Source organism: Ctenopharyngodon idella, chromosome 2 (assembly GCF_019924925.1).
Source record: "Ctenopharyngodon idella isolate HZGC_01 chromosome 2, HZGC01, whole genome shotgun sequence".
NCBI lineage: Eukaryota > Metazoa > Chordata > Actinopteri > Cypriniformes > Xenocyprididae > Ctenopharyngodon > Ctenopharyngodon idella.
Genome location: NC_067221.1, coordinates 8426263 through 8451451, shown reverse-complemented (window position 1 = coordinate 8451451; position 25189 = coordinate 8426263). Strand labels below are relative to the sequence as shown.

At 36.5% G+C, this 25189-nt stretch overlaps 1 protein-coding gene across 1 annotated transcript in view; it reads left to right on the top strand.

The window, feature by feature from the left end:
* Nucleotides 1-25189, top strand: part of astn1 (astrotactin 1) — a 239111-nt gene that overhangs the window by 115490 nt on the left and 98432 nt on the right. The window contains 3 exon segments of the mRNA XM_051870300.1: nt 4719-4885; nt 9405-9599; nt 17548-17675. Coding sequence (XP_051726260.1) covers nt 4719-4885; nt 9405-9599; nt 17548-17675 — 490 coding nt within the window.

Below are 25189 nucleotides of genomic sequence, written 5' to 3'. Positions count from 1 at the left end.
AATTTGCTGATATTTTTTTTTTTTTTCTTTTTGAGAATTGGACAAGCTATGTTCCAGCTATTTTCATGCACGCTTTCCTTGGTAACTCATTCTCTTCGAATCTGAGCAGTGCATTTTAAATAATTATTATAAATTGCCTATTTCCTCACACTAATGCTTTGACTCATCCATTCTTTTTAAATCTGGTCACAAAGAAAAGATTGGAATAGAAGGCAGAATCAATCACCGTAAATATGTATTTGACCTTAGTTGGCACTGAGGCATTTCACATTTTAGCCCACTAAAGAGGCTATTGAAGAAAATGTACCATGTACAAAAAACTTTTGGCATGGTTTTTAGGGTTAGTTCACCCAAAAGAGAAAATTCTGTCATTAATTACTCACCCTCATGTCATTCCAAACATCTTCAGTGCCCAAATTAAGATATTTTTGATGAGCTCTCTGACTCCTCCATAGACGGCAATTTAACCACCACTTTCAAGGTCCAGAAAGGTACTAAAGACATCGTTAAAACAGTCGACTTGACTGCAGTGGTTCAGCCGTAATGTTATGAAGTGACGAGAATACTTTTTGTGCGCAAAAACAAAACAAAATAACGACTTCATTTAACAATATCTTCTCTTCTGTGTCATTGTCCTACACTGTTTACGTTCAGCGCCTCCAGGTTCTACATCAGAACGCCGACTCAGGATTGGCTGACGCTGTTCACGTGAGCAGCGTGATGCATGCATGTGATGCTGACGCAGGAGCCGGACAATAATGAGCGATTGTTTTCAAAATATACAAATAGTATATTGCTAATGTTGTTGTTAAAATATATTTACATGAATATATTTTTGATGGGCTTTAATGTGGTCAATTTTTTATTATATTATATTATATTATATTATATTATATTATATTTTAATGTGAATATATTTGTATTGCCCAAAATATTATATCTCTTGCCTCTTTAAGTTATTTATAATGCACTCTTTTCCTTATTTGTTTAGGTTAGAAACAAAAATACAAAAGAAACAGATTTTTTTAAAACATTTTTTGTATGAACTTACCTAATAATTTTTATTTTTTTATGCTGCAGTGCACCTTTAAAGCACTGTCATAATGTCAAATGAGGATGAGCAGTTAAATCATGTGAGAAATTTGCTTTCTGTCGAACAACCCTCCCCTTTCCTTGATAATGTCCTCTGTTCAGCTGATCAAACTGGGAATTTGTGATTTAAGGAATCTGCCACAGATGAGTTAAGAGACTCAGTGCCCTGTGCTCTCTACATTACTGGTAATAAATCAGGTGTCTTGTCAGCTGTAGCTTACTGACAAAATCAATACGGATGCATCCAGGGACAAGATGTGCTACTAAGATGCATTACCAACATCTGGGCTTTGATACCTCATACGAATGAGGTCAAGTGAAAAGGTGGCGGTCAGAAAATGTGTGTTTTGCACCCAACCTGCCACTGAAGAAACTGAGGAAGCAAGGTGGTGAAGTTTATATAATGGTGAGATGGACCGATTTGTTATTTCTGTCTCTTTTTTCTTTAAGGGTGTTGTATCAATAACCAAAAAATATTAGCTATTTAATTATAAGATAGGAGAAAGTGTCTTTAGTTTCATTTTGTTAAAGAGCTATACAATTTTACTCTCTCTTAATGCATTTTTATTATAACAGCTGCGTAGTCGTGAATCAACACCCACTGTGATCACAAATTATGCCCTTTCAACCTCTCATTTTAATGATTTTTGAATAGTGAGTGACTAATTGTAGAGCAGCTTATTCTTTTGTAGAAATTTCACTGTAACCAAAATAATGAAGTATTCCAGTTGTATTTCTTTCTCGTTTCAAAATATGGCTACCTAGGAAGTGGTTCTTTTGCAGGAAAACATTTCTCAACACTTGCAGGTTATTTCATGTAAGCATCTTGAATCTACTGTATGGGCACCCGCCGCAAGAAAGAGGGTATGAAGCTTATAACTTAAGGTGTGAAAGCACATTTATCCCATTTTCCAGGCAGGTAAAAATCAACCTGTCAAATCCCCTTTGAAGCCAAAAACTGACAGAAAACATTGTGTGAACTTGGCATCACTAGCTTGGGGGAAAACAGAGAAAACAGGCATGGAAGGAAGTGTAACTTCAGTGTTGGGAAGTGTTATTTTTAAAATTAACAATTAAATAAAATGATATATGATATATAGTGTTTTTTTTTGTTTGTTTTTTCATGTGGTTTTATATGTATCCTAATACCTGGTGTACATCATGTCTAACTTCTAATATCCTATTGATATAGGAAAACCTTATGCAGGTTTTAGACCTGATTCCATTCCCACTTTTTTTTTTTTATTCCACAGAAAAGTTCATGTCACTATATACCTCATAAGTTTAATACACATATTTATAATATGTATATGCATATTTGCTGCACACTGACCCCATATTGTCTCTCTCTTCTTTTGGTAATGGCGAACATGAGGTTCTACTGTATATTAAAGGGGACCTATTATGCAAAATTAATTTTTACATGGTGTTTGAACATAAATGTGTATTGGCAGTTTGTGTACACAACCACCCTATAAGTAAGGAATAATTGACGACGGGCCGTTGAATTCTTAGAAAATAATGCACACCCGAGGTCGTAATGCATTATTATACACCTCGGGTGTGCATTATTTTCAATGTGCAAGAATTCAGTGGCCCGGAGTCAGTTATTCCGCTTATACTACAGTTACCACACCTCAAGACATTGTTCCAATGTTGTATTTCAAGACATTTGTCCTTAAAACACTCTTTTGTGTTGAACTAATTTCTTACGCATCTCATCCCAAGCATCCATTGCTAATTCCAAAATGTCATTTCAGAACTAGTAACGAAGGCTTGAGAATAATACCATTGATACAGTTATTAACGCAGTTGAGAGAGAGAGAGAGAATAAGCAGCATATGTGAAATAGCCAACCTGATCTGTGCGTCTCTGACGGCAGCAGTGTCTCTACTAATAGCGAAACTATAAGTTTATCTCGAACCGCACAGTTATTACCTCGCTGGTGAGTCATGTTGCTAAACTATTTTACTGATTAATTCGTCAGAGCAGCGCTGACCAAACGTTTCTGTGCGAGTGTCTGTCTGTACGATACAGTACGTGTACGTTTGAAAGAGAGAGAGAGTGTGCGAGAGCTTTTAGGACACAATAAAACGTATTTTTTGGCAAAAACCATGATAATAATTTGTCGTTTTCATCCTATTGTTTACTATATTTACTTGCTTGGTCGGTGTCGTTGTGGGTTTTGGTTCTTTAGCAGTTGTAGGCTGTAAAGGCCTATTGAGATAAGTGAAATCATTTGGCGAAGTGATATGGAACTGCAGTGTAGTCAAGACCTGCTAGAACTACTTTAGCCGTGCACCTTAGAACACTAGTCAACCAATCAGAATCGATCATTCAGCAGCCCCGTAGTATAATGATAAATACTGGTTAGGGGAGTAATGAAAGGGAGAGCACGCACTTTATTAGTTCATCCTAGTTGTTTTGCGGATATAAAGTATACCAGTTTACCCCTGGAAAAGGCAAATGGTCTGTATATATTTGTTTACTTGTAAAATTAATAATAGTCCAGGGCACTCAAATCTTATTGAAAAGTTTTAAAAAGTCTTTATTTCATCATGGCTATAAGTTAAAAACGGGTGACAAGTGCACAGTCTGCACACCTACGCGACTATTTTGCCTTTGTCAGGGTGTGTACATTTTTTTGTATATTTGCTTACTGTTAGGTGTAGCGAGTGTTTTTGTGTAATTCCCTCTGTATGTTGATGATAATGCAATGGAGAGAGAGAGAGTGTATAGATAAGACTTTAATGCGCACTTCTTGTAATGTTTTATTCAGCTCTTGCAGTGATATTCTGGAGTGAAAACAGACGCTTCATCTTTTGTGTGATGTACAATAAACTTCATAAAAACTCATCAGTAAAGTTTTGGCCATCATTCGGACGGGGTCCGCTACAACAGGCTTGTACTAGTAAATAAAAGCAAGATGACAACATAAGTTATAACCATAATTAAGCTAAACTATACCTGTTCTATCTCCATGCAGCATGTATTCTCTGGCTCTGTAGGCATCATTGTCTGACTCCAGTTCGAACATACAAGTCTGAACACCGCTACTGACAGTTTCAGTGCGTGAGATTGTCCTGTTTTGTTTTTGACGGTATGCCGGAGCATGAGCTCTTGAAGCTCCGCCCTCTTCTTGAAATGGGGCCGGGAGCAGTAGCTCATTTGCATTTAAAGGGACACACACAAAAACGGCACTTTTTTGCTTACCCACCAAAAGTGGCCATTTTAACATGCTGTAAAAAATGATCTGTGGGGTATTTTGAGCTAAAACTTCACATACACACTCTGGAGACATCAGAGACTTATTTTACATCTTGTAAAAAGGGGCATAATAGGTCCCCTTTGACTGACCTGTACTACACATTGGTGGTACCTAGTAAAATCATTAATACTAACAACAAAAACAAGATTTCAAAACTATAACACAAATTAACATGGAAACACAAATACATAATAGTACAAGGCAAAATTAATAATCAGTAACCCATTCAATCAGCTTATTTATTATTGTTTATGGCTGTGTTATAGCCATGCATGCTAAAATTGCCATAAACCAAAGCTAAAAGGGATATTATGACACATCAGAGAATGTTTGAATTTTTATTCTCTCTCTCTCTCAGTGTCCTCCTGGTTTGAGCCCGATGAAGGATGGCACTGGTTGCTATGACCACCACATTGGCATTGACTGTTCTGACGGCTTTAATGGGGGCTGTGAGCAGCTGTGCCTCCAGCAGCTGGCACCTCTGGAGGAGGACCCTACTCTCTACAACATCCAGATGTTCTGCGGGTGAGATTACACGCTTTACACACACGTACTGGACATGCTAACAGGGCTTTCTCAACAAATATTTCTTTCATGGTCACAGTCATGCTTTTTTAAAACAGCAGGAAGTGTTCTGGTATTTACACCTGCTATTTTTGAATTTCTGCTATTTTCTTTTGAAAAATGTCCTGCATTATGGTTAGTTCAGTTGATTATCCATGCAGTTCCCAGCACCTCACAGAAACTAATTTTACACATTCTTTCTTAATCCATGGTAGCTGTTTGTGTCTCTGTGTGAATTGCCACACTTTTTACCTGTTCCCACATTTCTGTCTCTATGTATATTTAAATTGAGCGTGAACATGGCTTCAAATTAAAAACTGGCAAACCTGAACTTGCTGAAACATGCTAATACCATCACACATTTACCTGCAAATTTACAGCCACTATATTCTTTTTCTGTAGCTTGATAAAAAAAATCTTTTGTCACATACTGATAAAATGGGAAAGAAGTTGCAGAGTTTATTAGTTGTGACTGCAGGACTCAAAATAAACACTGTGTCTTAAGTTAGGGGTCGGTAAGATTTTTTAAAATGTTTTCCAAAGAAATCTCTTATGCTCACCAAGGCTGCATTTATTTAAACAAAAATACAGTAAAAAAAGTAATATTGTAAAATATTATTGAAGTTTTAAATATCTGTTCCCTTTCAAAGGAACTCTATGCTAACTCTATGCACAATGTCATGACGGTGTACCACGGAAGCTATAAAAGGTACTTGGAACAACACACCTTCAGCTTCTGTGCCTTCAGAAAGCGCTCTACTGTATGTCTTTTGTCCTTGACTACTTATTATATCTCTGTGAGTCACGTGAACCTTGTCTCCTCTTGCTGTGAGAGCCCACTCCACTAGAAGTATGCTGGAATCTAAGGCTGTTCTGACAGGGGTTTCTCTCCAGGAGGTGTGTGATGCGGCGGCATGGTCCTTCCTGGACTCTTCACCTGGGTCCCAAGTGCTTTCAACCTAGACTGTTCTAGAGTGATTCGCACTAGGACAGGCATTCGTCAGTATAGTGCAGTTGGTATACCGTTCCCATAGCGTCGTCAAAACAGATGCAGCATAGAGTTCCCTCAAAAAGGAACGTCTCAGGTTACGACTGTAACCTTTCTTCCCTGAGAAGGGAATGAGATGCTGCTTCGCCTTTCCATACATCCTGCATGTCTGTGAGTGACTTCCTTCAGCAAATCAGGAGCTGATGCTGTGTTGTTCCAGGTACCCTTTATCCACCTTATTTTTCAACACGGAAGTCAGGTGTTTTCTGTGAATGTGTGAGACTTCTGGTTTATTAGCCGCTATAGGGAAGTGCAGTAAACTGCAAAACTGTTTGCGCTACAAACCAGCGTGTTCATAATTAAGACAATACATTAAAATAATATGGTAAAAAAATACCAGTTTGCAATATCAAGCCTGAGATGTTTTCCATGTTAATATATGTGACCCGTGTTGGCAAAATGAGTCCGAATGTGCACAGGCTAATTAAGTCAAAAATGTAGATTTTGGTCGAATTTAGGTTTTCACAAAAATGATTTCATTAAGCCATCGTCTAGTGATCCAAATGCTTCAAATAGCAATTAAACATCTAAAAGTATCTTTATTTGTATGTTTTCTGAGAGGAGTACCTTTCCTTTGTCCATGAAAAGTGCTGTTTTTCTCTTCTCGCTTCACCACTCGCGCTTCCCCTCAGCACAAGTTTGGTATCGTTGTAAAGCACAGCGTTACAACTTTGTGAATATTCATCTTTAATGGCATGAGACTGAATCAATGAAATGTGATTTTCAAACTCATGCTGATGTGAACAAATTGATATTACTTGCACTGACTGACAGATCTGAAGCCCTTGCACGATCCTGATATACACATATAAAGAGCATTAAAGTGCCTTGAAGTAAAATATTGAAAAAAAGTTGAATATGTATTTTTTCCTATAGATATTTGGTTTTGACGAAGTGTGTGCCAAATTTGGTGGTATTAGCAGGGATTTTAAGGTTTGGTTGCTAGGTGATTTTGTTTTGGAACCTTCAGAAAACTTTAACTCGATTTTTCTCAAAATTGACTTTGCTGACTTTATCGATTTCAAACAGGTGTAGCTCAGTCAATTGTTCTCTGATTCCAACAAATCATTTTGAAGATTTTTTTTAATAGAGATTGTAAAAATTTGCTCAGTGCAACTCATTTTGTCATCTTGGGTCACATATTTTAAAATGTAATTTATTTCAGTGATGGTAAAAGCTGAATTTTTAGCAGCCATTACTCCAGTCACATGATCCTTCAGAAATTGTTCTAATATGCTGATTTGGTGCTCAAGAAACATTTCTTGTTATTACCAGTGTTGAAAACAGTTGTGTTGCTTAAAATTTTTTGATACTTTTTTCCCCCCCAGGATTCTTTAATGAATAAAAAGTTCAAATGTTTTTCTGTCCTGTCATGTCTTGGTGGAAATGCATTTATTCCGACATGACACATCACCAACCATTCCTTCAACTTCCAGACTTTCATGTGCCAGCTGCAGAGAGTATAACCCAGTCAGAATACATAGCAACCTTCTTACACCTTCTTCCCTGCTTTTTTTTTACCTATTCAGAGTCTCAGAAATCATTCGCTGACTGTTATAAGCACGTCACACCAACTAAAGGTGACAAATGCGCATAATTCTCTTTTTCTCTGGAGATCCTGATAATGTGACAGGCAATCTGAAGCCACTTAAATCGTTGTCTTTGTTATGGATGTGCAACTGAGAGGATGTGTCTCACCTACGCTGATGACAGTTTCCTCTAAAACTGTAGTATGTTACCAAGAGAAGTGAGACTGAGCGTTTAAGCCCTGACACCTCTTTCTCTCTGTTGCTTGTGTAGTACAGAGCAGACATGACAGCGAAGTTTCAAAGTTCCATAAATATAAACGACTCCTGTGTGCTGTCACTATTAGGGTGATACTGTTTTGCAGTAAATAAAAAGAATTGCCAACCTTAAATTTATGACGGATGCTACGCTGTGAGATCACTACCTGTACTTCTGGGTAGATTTGAATGTTGTACTACTGTAGTAGTACTACACATTGCTCTTTTTATGAAGTGATCTGTTTATGGTTTAGAACCCAAACAACGCCTATGGGATAAACGCTTGACATAATATACACATGATGCTTTATACAATATACATTGTAATATTTCCATTTCATTTTCAAGTCTTTTCATTTGACTACAGTTGTACTACACATACACACGCATACCGGTTTCCATGTTTTATGGGGACTTTCCATAGACATAATGATTTTTATACTGTACAAACTGTATATTCTATCCCCTAACCCTACCCCTACCCCTAAACCTACCCACAACAGAAAACTTTCTGCATTTTTACATTTTCAAACAACTTCATTTCGTATGATTTATAAGTGGTTTTCATCATGGGGACCAAAAATGTCCCCACAAGGTCAAACATTTCTGGTATTACTGTCCTTGTGGGGACATTTTGTTCCTACAATGTAGGGATACCTTACTTCAAAAGTTATAAATTAGTCTATTTAATTTAGTCTATCTAATGGCTCAGTGAGGCCTCTATTGTCAGCAAGATAATTAACACTTTCAGATGTACTTAAAACAGTTCATGTGACTACAGTGGTCCAACCTTAATATTATAAAGTGACGAGAATACTTTTTGTGCTCCAAAATAACAAAATAATGACTTTTTAGCAATATCTAGTAATGGCCGATTTCAAAACACTGCTTCATGAAGCTTTACGAATCTTTTGTTTTGAATCAGTGGTTCTGAGTGCCAAACTTTGGCAGTTGGATATGCGATCCAAACCACTATTCCTAAAATTATGAAAAAATGTAATAATTATTTCCACCATGGAATAAAACAATTTAAAAGATAATTGCAACTTTTTATCTAACAATTAGGACTTTTTTTTCCCTTGGAATTGAGATATAAACTCGCAATTCTGACTTTTTTCTCAGAATTGTGAGATATAAACTCGCAATTGCGAGTTATAAAGTCCAATTCTGAGGAAATAAAAACTGATTTTTTGTCTCAGAATTGCGAGTTTATATCTCACAAATCTGACTTTATAACTCTCAATTGCATGCTATAAAGTCAGAACTGTGAGATGTAAACTCGCAATTCTGAGAAAAAATGTCCTTATAACTCGCAATAGTGAGTTTATATCTTGCGGTTCTGACTTTATAACTCACAATTGTGAGTTTATATCTCGCAATTCTCAGAAAAAAGTCAGAATTGCAAAATGTAAACTGACTAACAATTGCGAGAAAAAAAGTCGGAATTGTGAAATAAAAAGTCGCAATTACTTTTTTAATTTTTTATTCAGTGGCGGAAACAAGCTTCCATAAATCATAAAGAATGAATTGGTGGTATATACATTTTTTGACCAACAATGGCAAGTATTACCTTACTTTGGGCAGATATCTTCTATCCTTTCTTCTGTCCCTTTAGCTCTCATGTCTTCTCATTGCCATATGTTTATAGATGTATTGAAGATTATAAGAGAGGAGCAGACGGCCGCTCATGTCAGCCGCTGTCAGAAGCCTGCACTGAGGGAGTGGACTGCGGGGACACAGCTGACATCCCAGCCAACCAGACTGTGTTTGGGGACCTCTTCTACGGCTACAATAACCACACCAAAGAGATTACATCAGGACAGATCCTGAAGGCCACCTTCAGGTAAACTTTTACAATGTGCTTAATTTTACCAGTGCCAAGGATGACAGATGACTTTTAGTCACCCATTTTTAATAGCAAGATTGTGCTGATAATATGAAATGTGATGTTGAATTTTCTCTTTATCTTTCTCTTTGATTTATTAAATCAATGGTTCATATTTTTTAATTATGAAATGTTAATTATACATGATATGTATATTGATCTTAACAGCCTTAAGGTGTCTTGTTTAGGTTTGGTAAGTGGAGTTAACTGTTAACGATAGCACATGTCCTTCAGTGACTTATTTTGGAGCTTTTGCCAATTATATCGACAGTGGAGAGGTGACAGGATATGATAGGGAAAAGAGTGTGCCATATGGCTTTTATATAATGGTGAGAATACCAATATGATAAAAGTCTCTAATACTCAACATATTCTATTCTATTATATATTGTAATATTACATTGTACTACATTTTATTGCTTTGATATTAATTGCATAAACTGTATGTTCAGTATTTTCTGCTATACACAGTATGTTCGTCTGAAATATACTGTACGGCAGGTCTTAAATGCACTACACTTACACTAGCCAATCATCAAGGCTAATTTAACAAAAGCACGAATCCTGTGAAACACAGCACAGCAGAATCTCTGTCTAGCTGCACACAAAGTACTCTTTGAAGGTTACTCTAATTGAAAGAGCCCTCTGATGTGCTCTGGTCAGCTCGACCTAAAGGTCACCATGCAAAGTTGTAAAAGGCCTTTAAATTAAACACAGACACTTAAAGACACAGTTTCCTGCAGCAGTTTATCCATTTACTCCAGATGGTTTGATTGGCACGGTAGGGGAGGAGGGAGGCTTGAGTGATGGAGAAATACTGGGAGGAGAGTTAATATTATCAAGAAGCTAAATCTCAGAAGCTCTGATCTCATTTGGAGGCACCCGGAGAGAGGTTGGGTTTAGACAGCCTTTGAAAAGCACAGCCGGCCCTCATGCTCTAGGACTTACTCTCTGCTGTTCTCTTCACCTTTTGAGAATCCTTGGGCCTAATGCAAGCTCTAATTATGTGGAATAGCGAGAAGTAAATTAAAAGTGACCATAAGCAAGTTTGGTTTAATGGGGCTTAATTGGGCCAGCTGAAACTACTGGATCTTCAGTTGAACAAAAGGAGGTTACGGCAAGTTCATTAATCCTTCATAGAGTAATAGTCGAAATTCTGGTGCTCAGGAGAAGCAACAGCAGGAAATGAAATGTTTGATCTTCTAGGGTGAGGAATGGAAATCTTTAAAGTGAACAGTGTGGATAAACAAAGCGGTTTTATGATTGATTGATTGCGTTCTGAGACAAATGCATGCCTTTCGGTTAATCAAGGTAAGATTATCTGATCTAATATGAAAAAGTCAAGATTTCAGTTGATTAATTTTTGTGATTAAATGTATGTTTTGTTTTTTTCACAGAGGGAGGAATACACTAAGAATAAATTGTATTCGATAACAGTACCATTTATTTGTATGCACTGTTTGTGCAGTTTTAGTGCCTCATTCATTAAAGAAATTATGCAAATCTGTTGCAATACACCCACAATATATGTGCTGGACAGATATAGAGGATTAGGCAGACTGCCACAATCTGGTTTGATTTAATGGGATCCAGACACCTGGATTGACTCTTTAAAACACAGAATTCAGCTTTGCCATCATAGGAATCATAATATTTCACAATATTACTGTATTTTTGACATAAAAATATTACTGACCCTAAACTTTTGACCATTAGTGTATATTTTTATTTTGTTTAGCAAAACACGTATTGTGCCAGGCAAATAGTATTTTCTGAATATTCTTTATAATAGGTCTAATTCACATAGAAAAAAAGGGTGTATTTGCGCTGATATTACAGTGCAATTTTAACACATTTAGTACCAGGATTAATGGATTTCGAGTGGTTATTGATTAAGGCAAAGGTTTTTGCGCTGAAATACTGCATGCAAAAGTGGCACCACTGTTTAGTGAATTCACCCCTGAGTGTTCTCTAAAAGAGGAAGTGAGATGTAAAATGGCAAATGATTCATATTTTGATATTACATCAACTCACATGCATGCAATATACACATAAATTCAGGAGAAATTAAACATATACTTACAGAGGTATCTCTGATTCATCTCTTTCCAAAATGATGCAACAGGGAAAAGAGCGAGCAACTGCCAGATAAAACCCATCCAGAGAGGTTGAAGTTGTTTATTATTCTGTTTTAAACTTACACATGCCGTGTGTTTCCTTTGGCGCATCACCAAAAGTTACTACCCACAAGTCTGGGTTGTCACACAACAGCTGCTTTTACGATCTGACTCATATCTGAAAGTCATGGTTACATTTTCATGCTGTTTAATCCTGAATGTGAGGTGCAACACATTTCCTGTGACAACCTGCCCAAAAGACAATGCAGAATGAATTAGCTCCTGTTTGATGCTTTTCAGGCCAGTGGAGTTCTCTGACAGATGAACATGCCATTTTGAAAGCCTTGTATTGCTGCGAGGGTGTGCTGTTGGACCTTTGCTTTCTCTGTAAAGGAACTTTTATGATGAAATGCAGAGGACAGTCAGGACACAAGGGAACCTAGAGGACAGATTTATTGAGGTTGCCTTTCATAGGCAAGATAATCTGGACATGGAACTGTTTGAGATCATATTGAAAATATCATATTCATATCTGACTTGAATTCAGAATCTAGTGTTTTGGTCTCAATTTGGCCTCTATTTAAAGGGATACTTCACCCAGACATGAAAATACTTACGGAACACAAATGAAGATCTTTTTGATGAAATCTGAGAGCTTTCTGTCCCTCCATTGACAGCTACGCAACTACCACTTTGACGCTTCAAAAATTCATGAAGAGATTGTAAAACTAATCCATATGAATTGAGTGGTTTAGTCCAAATTTTCTGAAGACACTCGATTGCTTTATATGATGAATAGATTTAAATTAGGCTTTTATTCACATATAATCATTAATCAGCGAACATAAACAGAAGCTCAACTGAACCATGCTTAACACACGAGAACAAACCTCTTGCGGAAGCTCCAACGTGCTGCGTAACACATGAGAATGAACCTGATTGGTTCTTGAGGAAGCTCAAACGTGCTGCGTAACAAACGAGAATGAACCTCATTGGTTCTTGAGGAAGCTCAAACATGCTGCGTAACACATGAGAATGAACCTGATTGGTTCTTGAGGAAGCTCAAACGTGCTGCGTAACATACGAGAATGAACCTCATTGGTTCTTGAGGAAGCTCAAACATGCTGCGTAACATACGAGAATAAACCTCATTGGTTCTTGAGGAAGCTCAAACGTGCTGCGTAACATGAGAATGAACCTCATTGGTTCTCACACGTCAAGCAAACATGCTTGAGCTTCTGTTTACCACAGCTTATGTGTGAGTTGATGAATGTTTATATGTGAATAAAAGCCTAAATTCAATCTGTTCATCGTATAAAGCGATCGAGTCTCTTCAGAAAATTTGGACTAAACCGTTCAATTCAAATGGATTAATTTTTTACAATCTCTTTATGAACTTTTTGAAGCGTCAAAGTGGTAGTGGTAGCAGATTTTATTAAAACAATCTTCATTTGTGTTCCGAAGATGAACAAAAGACTTACTGGTTTGGAACAACATGAGGGTGAGTAATTAATGACAGAATTTTCATTTTTGGGTGAACTAACCCTTTAAGCAGTGTTCTTACTTATACTTTGAGTCTTTCTCAGCCATGTTTCATTGTTTAATTCAGAAATTTTAAACATACATAGATATTATGACGTTAGATTTCTCCATTACATTCAGTTCAATCTCAAAATACCAGGCTGTTGTGCTTGTTAATTGTCATCTTAATTTAGCTTATATTTCATCTTGATTTGGTACTGCATATTTGTAAGCCAACTGCATGTCCATGCACCTCATTTTAATTATATGTGGTCTTTTGAGATGTAGCATCTGGCACGTTGCAAGTTGAATCGGCACCTCCCCAAGCAGTAATTGACATGTTCCAGTGCCATTTCCACAAAAATAGTACATTAGTGCTATATATGTGCCAGTTATAATTTTCTGCCACACAAATGTCTGTATAGTCTCTCTCTTGCTCTAATAAAATAGAGGTTTGGTAAATTGTGATTTTGTGAAGCATTTGCTATAAACACATCCAGTCAGTGATATTGGAAAAGTGCAAATGAAAGTTGACAGGTAAAGTTTGATAAGACAATCTTTGATGCTAGCTTGCTGAAAGTTAAAATTATTTTAAAAGTTTGAAGGTTTTACAGGCCGTACAGTCAGTCGAGATAGATAGATAGATAGATAGGTGCTATGGCATTTCTTGTTTTTGTACTTGGTTGCTTTTGGTTTCTTGGATGATAGTTACAGAGAACATCAGAATGTCTACATAGAGAGAGAGACAATCCAACCTTTACTGCACATTGCTGAAGTTTGCACACACACACACACACACAGGCATTTACAGAGTACATTCTTCAAACACGGTACACTGAGTGTGGGTTTCCCCCTGGATGTTGCGCTCGAGGCTGTGCTACAGTCTTTATCCAGAAAGTCCTTATGGTACTACTGCCAAAACCCTATAGCTTGTTGAGCAGCAGTCAGTCAGTTTGTTTAATAGCAGCACCATATCTGTGTACCATAGCTGTGTACCATGCTAAGAAATTAAAATTATGCAAACATTTTGTTGACATCTTCATTAAAGACTATATAGGGCTTTCCAAACAGTGTACCCACGCCTACTTCCACCCCCGTATCTTGTGTGTATTGCCAGGATTTCATTTTGATTTCTGTCTTATCATCATGAGACTTTCCACCTAAAAACACATGCCCTTTCCTAATTACTTTCTCTCTCCTCTGGGTTCCAGCCTTAACCAGTTTCACTTCTATTCCTTCCCAGTGTGATTTGAGCTGGTTTTAATGAATTTTTAGTGCCCTTTGTTCTCATTAAGAGTTTGCAGAATCATGATTAGGACTACCTCTCTTAAAATCTCCCAGTTGGGTGTTTCTATCCACAGCAAGAAACTTAAAGTGCTACCTTTCTCCCAGCACTAAATTAAAACATCACACACGGGCCGTGAACAGTCTGATTACTTTTAAAAAGCCTGAAGTCTAGGCTGTCATATGGCTCTTTTCAAACGCTCCTATAACTTTTTAGAAAATATAAAATTAATGTTGATTTCCAGTTTACAGTACACTGTGATATTTGCACTATTAATTAAAAAGGTGAAAGGCTCAAAATTCTTCCATTCTAGATTAATTAATTCAGCCTCGCATATTATGTTTAATTATGCGTGAAATCGTCTCTTAATGATATTAATTGACAACTGGATATCTCATTATCTTGCCTGAAATTGTATATTAACTTCATTTTCGAACACTTTAGTTTGAAATTTCTTATTTAAATGGAAAGAAAACAAAATGTACTTGCTGCAAAAGTTTATTTTTCATTTTCCATCAATTTTAATGTGTTCTGAGTCTGCCATTTTGTCTTTAGATGGTTTTTAAAGACATTCAGTTGTATTCTGTCATCATTATACGCTATTATTATAATTTGCCATCAGCTGTTGCTGGACAGCAACAGTTCGCCTATTTTTACATGCAGAATTGTCCTATTGTCATTGTGAATTATTTATATTATTCACTTATTCTCATTTGAAAGATAATTCCACCTGTAATGCCCAGAGCATCTCATAAAACTTGCATATTCTGTCTATAATTACGTGCTGCTAGTTATTATTGCCGAAATATCCCTCCTGTATGTCTGTCGACCCACATGATTAATGAAGTTACATCGCGACTGAGGTTTTTCTCAGGAGACATTTCTGTATGCAGTATATATTTTAGGTGGGGAAAGTAACAGGCATTTAAAGCTTTAGACAACATGCAAGTATCTGTTAAGGTAATTTTGCAAGCTAAAATATAGAGAACGTTGTGGTAAGCAAAAAAGTTTACATTTATATTTTATATTACTTTTATTATTTTTATTATTATGCACCAAAATTCACAGGCATTTTAATTCCCAGCAGTTATAGTCGTAATTGTCACCTGGTATTAATTTCAGAAACATAAGAACCGTATGTATGATTTTCATTAAAATTGCTGGCCCCTAAGTTTATTGCACATTTCTATTTAGCTGCACGGGCTCTGTGGGGAACTGAACCTTTTATCAGATGTGACTTTGACAAGCAATAACGCTGAGCTATTAATATTTCAATATGCGAGTATCTATTGAAGCGTGAGCTTCAAGTTTGACAAGAGAAACAACTTTTTTACATTTTTATTAGATGTGTGGAGGAAATCCCCAGATGTTCAGAGAAATTTCTGCAGAATGTGCACTGGCTTACCTTCCAGCACACCCAAGAGGATGTATTTGGGAATAGTTTTTGAGGGTTATGGCAGATTTAATTTGGCCTAGAAAACCCTCAGTTGAAAATACATCTGTAAAATCTGATATATCATGTTCTGGGTACAAATATTAGAAGATATTGTTATTATTATGCCAAGGAAATGGCTATTGGCAGGAAGTTTTGAATCATCTAGGAAGTGGGGGTATTTAGCACTGTAGACATATATGAGTGTTTGTCGAACATAGATGACAAAATGTTCCACTTTCAGCCACTTTTCATTCCTATATTAACATAAAGCACATATTGCAAGCCTCTGGCATTTTTCCCATGTTTAAGCCCAATTATTTATACAGTGCTCTGTGTATTCAGAGATAATGTAATTCTCATCCAAGTCCACTTTTAAGTCGGATATGACATTAATGCTTAAAAAGAGATTTAGATTGCATAATGTTGCCTGGTACAATTTCCTGAATGCTCGTTCATTTATGAGATGCTCTTGTAAACAGCTTTCTAGAATCTCATTGCGTTCTGTGTATTTCCCTTGTGTGCTTTCTAGGAGGTTATTTTGCCTTAAAAAGGAAAGAGTTGATTCTATATTCTCCTTTTCTCCTTTTATTCATACTGTTCTTTGACATACATTTTTTATATCGTATCATTCATTTTCCGCACATGTATATACTCGGTCCCAGAATATTTTAACCTTGATCTAACTTAAGATACATAGAGAAAGATTGAGTCAGACCTTCTAAAATGCAGAGTTTGTGCATTTTTTGCATCTTTTGCTGTTATATCAGTTTATCCCTTCCCATCAGTCCTTCTCTCCAGTGCATACTTATTATTTTCTCACATTGCTTTGAAACTAAACTATATCTAGTTTAACCCATCTTCTCACTTTTTTATCTCTATATTCTTGTTTAAATTCAAACTGTATTTTCTTACTCTTTCCTCAAGTCTAGAGTACTTCAGCAGATCTCATTTAGATATACAGTCATTCCTTTGTGCACTGCTTTCTTCGGTTTGCTTTTTTCTTGTTCTCTTAGAGCTACTCCAACTTTTCACCACAACATTTGTCATATTATATATGTGAAACAAAACTTTTAACACCATTTCAAATATATCCTATCCACTTAGACTTTATTTACTTCTTCGTCCCCCAGTTTATTTAGTCTGACATAGCTGGCACATTATTTCAGCAAAATTTATAGGAAAATATCTTTTTAATCTTGGACTCTTTTTTTTCTTTCTGTGAGCATTGTTCATGACAAGCTGATATATGAATGTTTACTGTTTATTTTAGTGTACATTATCCATATTTTCCAAGGTTTTCTTATTCGCTCTTCATTCAGCATTATCATTTTAAATGGTTTCATTTTATTGATCAATTTGCCACGAAGCACCATCTAGCATTTAGCAGGCAGTTTAAATAAACCTTATTTTTTATATAATATTTACATGTAAAATATAAATAAAACAATTTAATGGGCTTAAATGTAGGATTTATGTAATTGACAGATGACCTTTCAAACAATGAACTGTGTTTTGAGTGGATTGTCTCCTTTATTTTCTGTTATCTAGGCAGAAAAACTTTGCCCGTGGCATCGAGCAGCAGCTCCCGGATGGGATGGTGGTGGCGTCTGTGCCGACTGAAGCCCAGTGTCACGAGGAGCTGTCTGACCCGGTGCCTGATCCAGAGTACCTCACTGGTAAGAACCAGTAAATGTGTGATTAATCACTCAACACCTCAGTGACTACATCAGTTTGTAATTGTTTAAGAAGCCACTGACAACCATCATTTTTAATGATTAATTTGATTACATAATCAAGTAAGAATCTATTGACAGCCCTATATTATTGTTTTGAGGTTTCAAAAGCAGTTCAAAAGGATGAACTATGTAATCTGTTACCTTGTTCATTTGAGGAGCATTGTTTTTTAATGGTGTCGGCACTAGCAGTATTCCATAAGCTGAGTGGCAATATCTTCTTATAAATATTATAACTCCTTCATTGAGGTCTGAGGTCAACTGGCTAAAAGGCTATATCTTGTCAGTCAATACATGAAAAAGCTTGATGTTGTGTTCTATTGGCTCAGGCTCATACCCTATAGACATCAAATATATCTACATATTTTAACAGGATACAGAATATATATTTTTTTGTAAGTGTTCTGTTCTTGTCTATGTATTTTGGAATGTTTTCCAAATTGGGTCCATGTTTGGTATTGGTTATGTTTGGTTACGTCATAAGTCTGATGTGAGGATTGGCAAATTTTGTATTGTTGATCTTGCATTTGTTTGAGTGTAAATGAGTGATAAAGGTCATTGGCTAAATAAATTTAAATAAATAATTTCAATCTGTTCATCATATAAAGCGATCGAGCCTCTTCAGAAAATTTGGACTAAACCGCTCAATTCATATGGATTAGTTTTAAGATCTCTTTATGAACTTTTTGAAGCATCAAAGTGTCAGATGCATAGCTGTCAATGGAGGAGTCAGATAGCTCTCAGATTTCATCAAAACAATCTTCATTTCTGTGGTCCGAAGATGAATGAAGGACTTACAGGTGTGGAACGACATGAGGGTGAGTAAATAATGACAGAATTTTCATTTTTGGGTGAACTAACACTTTAAAACTGCAGAGACCCAAAGACGGTCTCAAAAATGCAATTTGAAATTGCCCTTGTTCTCTATGTCACAAATATGTTGTAGCCAATCCCGTCAATGTGCGGGGCGGGCTTTAGCATATCATTAACTATGCTGCGAAGCAGGGGAGTCTCAAGAAAAGCCAGGTTATCCTGATATATTTTTCTGTTGATATGAAAAATCGGGTATATTTAGTAATATAGCGGGTGAATTATGAACTATATGCCTTTGTCCACTGACGTTATAAGGTCAAAACGTTTCTAAGGATACTGCTTTTTAGAAGACAGCCGTTTGACTCTGAGATGGCGAACAGGAACGTGGTTTGTGTAACATTAGCAACACATTATTAGTAGTCAAGCAAAAGAGTAATCATATTAATTACCATTATGTGTTCGACGTTGTAGAGAGCAATACTTGTAGATTGAGCCTGTATAATTCACTTTACACTTCTTCTTCTGAATAAGTTTCTGGTTCAAACATATATGGCTGAATTAAACCAGTATTTCCACTTGCCATTGTGCAGCGTTTACTACAGTTAAGTTGATCGAGTGGATCAGGAGCTTGTGTGATTGAGTGGAGGCGGATACTAATTTGCATATTCATGGTTCTACGTATACTAAATGAAGCAAGGGTGTGGAGTTACATTCGTGCTGTTTTAAGGCATGAAGAAATTATTTTAATTATAAATATGTCATTTTGGTGATCAAAGGAATAAAATTATTGACTACAGGGGGACTTTAAGACAAAAGTAATGTTTTTAATCTTATTTTTGAGCTATATAATTGTAATTTTTTGCCACTTTCCACAAGTGTTGACAAAGCTTTGAAAACATTCTATTAGTCTTACAGATTATAAATGTTTGTCTTGATTAAATAAGCCTCTTAATCTCGCCCTTGACCTTATAAATCCATAATAGTAACACTCTTCACTTGGATTTCCTGCCTTGCATGATCACAACAAAGCCATTTAGCATTTCTAATGCTAAAACTCTTTTAATAAGACATATTGTAGTTTGGGTCCTTGCTTCACTGCAAAGGACCTATAGCTGCACTTCAGAATACAGCACAGCCTCTCATAACTTATTTTTAATTGTTTATTAAGAAAGAAAACTTATTCAAAAAACGATCCTCTCAATATTTCAGATCAAGACGCTGAACATCCATCTTCAGTGTTTGTGTGCATAAGTTCTTGCAAACAGTTGACTGGTTCACATTATCTTCTGCCAGATCAAGTGTATGATGAAGAGGCATAAAACAGAGAGGGTATTAACAAAATCATTTTTCAGGGGCTTCTGGATGCTGCTGCCTCTGTCAGGACTCATTAACGGACCAATCTGAATCCTTTCTGGAGCTCAACACAGTACAAGTAATCTGCACGGCAACTCCTTACCCTAAATACTGTTGGGGGTCAACTTTTATGCTCCCATTAATGAGAAAGAAAAGGGGGAGAGGGGAAATCCTGTCCCGTCAAATGAGGCTTCAGAATGCTGCATCTTTCATCACACTCTTTCCTTCTGGCTTCAGCCACCCATATCAGACTGCCAAAGAATGAAGAATTATAGTCCTTAAGGTCTGATGTAAAATGAACAGCAGGAAAGGCCAAACAGAATAGAAATCTTATGTGCTTGTTTATTTTTTTCTTCGTCTGGCAGCTGTTGCCAGTTTCAGCGTGTATGTATATCTTTTCATGTCATAAGTCCTTGATTAGATCTGAATGTACTTTATGCATGGATGAAAAATCTAGACTGATTTTGTGCTTTAAATGTTCCTGGCATATATTGGAGTTGTTTCTAGGGTGTCAATCAATTTAAAAAGTAATGCAATTACATTATATGCTAATTAAAAATGTAAATTGCATTTATCAACACTTGATGAGAAAAGCTTACAAATGATAATTCAAAGAAAGTAAAGCACTGAATAATAGACCCTTCTTTTTTTATTGAACAAGCCTGCCAGTGGCCTATATTCCACAAAAATCCATTTGCTATTGATTATCAGCATATTTTTCAGTAGTAATTAAAAATTTAATTGCTCTGAAATATAAGTACATTGCATACAATTATTCTGTTAATCATTTTGCTTTATTCTATTTAAAATATTGAAAAATCTGTAAATTAAAATTTATTAAGTGAGGTGTATGATTAACACAAGAAATAACAATTTGACAATTTGAACAAAATAACTAACTCATCTTCTTAACTTAATTAAAAAAAGTTTGTGTTCTCTAACGAGTCTTACAAAACTTTCCTTCTCAAGTAAATTTGTCATGTTTTTAGGATGCTTAGATAAGTTTACTGGAAAAATTACAAAAAGAAATATTTTAAATTTTATATTTTAAATTGCCAGCCCCAGTTGTTGCACAGCTAGTTTTGCCTTGTGCTAAAATTAGAGAAGAGAAAGCTGACATTTATCACATTTTACAGCAATTTTATTATGGCCAACTTGATTCCCCAACCACCATTCAACTCCAATTTGTAATCCAGTCTAAAGGTCATAAGTGAATGAAATGGTCCAGTGTGGTTCTGTAATATTGCCTGAGCTACCGGAGGGTGCAGGTGCTTTTGCTCAAAGAAACAATGGTTGACATAGCTGGTCTTCAGACATAATGGTCATGGCGTCAGGTGAGACTTATGAGAGGTCATATTGGATACTTGCGGGAAGATTAAAATGGGTAATCTGGAAGAGTCATCCTCTGTCAGTCATGCTTGAGGCCTTGGCTGTGAAGACAGAGGTTATTTATCTATTGCAGTGTGACGTGTTGCAGGCTGGGGAGGGAGGCGTATGAGGCAGGTGGTTCAGTGAGGAGCTCTCCAACCCTTTAGACTCATCCCCCCTGCACCTGATGCTCTCCAAGCTCCTCTATTGCAAGAACTGCAAATTACGCATAATACACGATTCATTAGTCATATTAGACACGTGTGTGCCATTCAGACTTTTAATTACAACCATAGAAAGCTCTTTGGAGTGCACATCTTAAGTCCTCTCACTGTCAACACCATTCATTCATGTCAAGTAAAGCTCATTTTGTCATTGTATGAGATGTTTTTGTACTTCATGAGACTGTTACAGTAAATTTAAATGTATAACAAGTGGGAATTGAAAAGAAGAACAGAATAAGACATGTTAGCATAATGTCGTTTCAAACCTGTGTGACTTTCTTTATTCTGGGGAACACAAAAGAAGATATTTTGGAGACATTTGCAAACGACTGTTTCCGATTGGTTCATACACACTACCGTACAAAAGTAGTAGTGTATGTTGTATGTAGGACATTACAGGACTTCATGTATCCTTTTTTTTTTTTTTTTTTTTTTTGCTTGTGCGTACCTTTAAGTTACAGTAGCTATGTTTCCACCTGTTTTTATGTGATTTTTGAGATATTGCATAAACATGGAATAAATTGCATAAATATGGAAGCTTGTTTCTGCCATGAAATAAAAATTAAAAAGGTAATTGTGACTTTTTATCTCAGAATGCTGACTTTTTTCTCAGAATTGCGAGATATGAACTCACATTTGTGAGTTATACAGTCAGAATTGCGAGATATAAAGTCAGAATTGCGAGTTATAAAGTCAGAATTGCGAGATATGAACTCACGTTTGTGAGTTATAAAGTCAGAATTGCATGATATAAAGTCAGAATTGCGAGTTATAAAGTCAGAATTGCAAGGTATGAAGTCAGAATTGTGAGTTATAAAGTCAGAATTGTGTGACAAAGTCAGAATTGCAAGTTATAAAGTCAGAATTGCGTGATATACGGTCAGAATTGCGAGTTATAAAGTCAGAATTGTGTTATAAAGTCAGAATTGCGAGTTATAACGTCAGAATTGCATGATATAAAGTCAGAATTGCGAGATGTAATGTCAGAATTGCCTGATATAAAGTCAGAATTGTGTGATATAAAGTCAGAATTGCGAGTTATAAAGTCAGAATTGCGAGTTACAAAGTCAGAATTGCGTGATATAAAGTCAAAATTGTGAGCTATTAAGTCAGAATTGCGAGATATAAAGTCAGAATTGCGTGATAAAAACTCGCAATTGCTAGAAAAAAAGTCAGAATTGTGACTTTATATCTCCTGATTCTGACTTTATAACTCGCAATTCTGACTTTATATCATGAAATACTGACTTTATAACTCGCAGTTGCAAGAAAAAAGTTATAATTGTGAAATAAAAAGTCACAATTACCTTTTTAATTTTTTTTTTTTTTTTTTTTTTTAGTGGCAGAAACAAGCTTCCATAGTGAAATGTGCATACTTCTAAAAATGCAGAAAAAATGTGTGTGCTCAGTTGAGGTGGATAATTTTTTATCCAATACGAAGACATGCACATAAACTATGATGGAAACACATTTACTGAATAAATCCCTTGATGCGCAACAAACTTTGCATCAGCAGTGGATTTCATTGCAGATCATCTTAAATGTTGGTTTGGTCATTCTGAAGTCTGTTGGGTATAATAACCTCCCAGAACTGTCTCACACGATTGCGTTCCCAACCACCAGGCAACCGCCTCAGAAGGTAAGATAACATGACAACGTTTATTGCGTTTCATTTGCGTGCAAGTTATTTATGATGTATGAAAAAAGAGCCACAGTGGCTTCCCCCGATTGCAGCAACTTCCATTTTAATACAAATATTTTGCACCAATTTCAAAGGAAGTGACGATTTTGTTCTCTTGAACACATAGGATGGTAACGGTGCTTTATTTGCAAATGTTTAATGCGATATTCCAATATTGAAGTTAAATTTGCAACTTTGGATGTAAAGCATAGCTAGTGACATTATAAATGAAATGTTTCTTCTTATTGTTTATTTTAACTTTGTTGCAAAATTCTTTGCGGCAGCATTCAAGAAGTGGGGTAAAAAAATGTTTAAACTCCTGTTTTAAGAAAAGCTTTTGTTTCTCACCCATGCCCTTAATACATCATCGCTGTGTTTTTCCCTCGACTGTCTCGAGGCGTCAGTTCTGAAACTCACCTGAGGTTAAATTAGTCACTAGCTCAGGTAATTGGGTACAGTACGGGACAAGTGGCACATACCCGAGCAGTCGCTGAAGTTGTCAGGCCTCTGCCACCCTCCCTTGCTGATTTGGGCAAGTTGGTGCGACGGTCAGTGTATTTGTCACTATGTCAGCACTCCTGGAGCCGTTCCTCCCAACCCTCTCAGGGCAACGCATTCATCTTTCTATTCATCTCTGGGTTGGAAGTCATTCATCATAGGACTGGAGGACTCCATCAATTATTCCAATGGGAAAGGAAGAAGGCCGAGAAGCTTTGAAAGGCAAATACATCTTGATTTAATTGGAATGCAGGTAGAAAGCACATTGGCACTAAGCAGATTTCCTGCTGGAAGAAAGAAAGGAGGGAAATCATCTCTTCCTCCTGATGCATATGGTGACTCACATTCATGGCCACAGATGGAGATTCTTTGAGGGTGGGGGTGTCCGGGTTAAGCAACACTTGTCTTTGTGACATACAATTCGCCTGGTGATTCTTTCAAAGGTGTGCGCACACCGGCACAGTTTCATGGCAATCGAAAATAAAAATGCAAAAAGAATTCATTTCAAAACACGCATTACATGATGCAAAAATACCACAGGTGCTACAGTCTGCTGGGCAGGTACTGGGTGGTGAGCGGAGGATGAATAGATGCCATTGATCATCAAACACAAAGGAGGCTGCAAAGAGAGTTGACTGAAATGGCTGACACACGGGTTTCTCACCGCTTCTTAAGAATTAGCTGTGCTTGGGCAATCTCCCGAATGCAGCTCTTGAAGACAGCACAGAAGTGACAAGGTCCAGATTTAATCGGATGGATCCAATCAAGTTAGGCCTTTGTGGATGCTCTGCAGTGGGAGTTCTTGTAATCCCAAAGAATGGCTTGGCAGGATCGATGAGCTGGAGATTTCCTGTTTCATGTTTGGATCTTCTTTCATCACCGCTCATGTGTGCAGATGCCACCTTGCAGTTTCAGTCGATGAGGTTTTCTAGTCGCTACACAGAAAGAAGCAGAACCGATGAGTATCTACAGTGCTTTTTAATGCTTGGCAGTCTGTTATTTCTGCTTGAGTTCTATCATGGACAGTTTTGCTGTCTAGCAGAAGGAATGTGTGGTTTGATATGTGACCTTGCGGTGAATTTTAAAACTTTGTTTGCATCTTCTGTGATTTACTACTCAGTGTGCTTATTATTTGTAATCTGTTATCTCTAGTATATCTCTAGTGTGTTACAAGGTTGTGCACATTTCAGAGGTGAAGAACTGGCTTTCTTTCTATTTATGAGTTATGAATTTGAATTGTAATGTCAAGAAGTATTATACTGAATTGTAATTAAAAAAAATTCAATGCAGGTAATGCATTCTGGGTAATGAAGGGTTCTGATATATACACAACAGTTCAAAAGTTGTTTGGGGTTGGTAAGGTTTTTTTTTTTTTTTTTTTGCGATAAATAAATACTGTCCAGCATTAAAGGGTTAGTTCACCCAAAAATGAAAATTCTGTCATTAATTACTCACCCTCATGTCGTTCCACACTCGTAAGACCTTCTTTCATCTTTGGAACACAAATTAAGATATTTTTG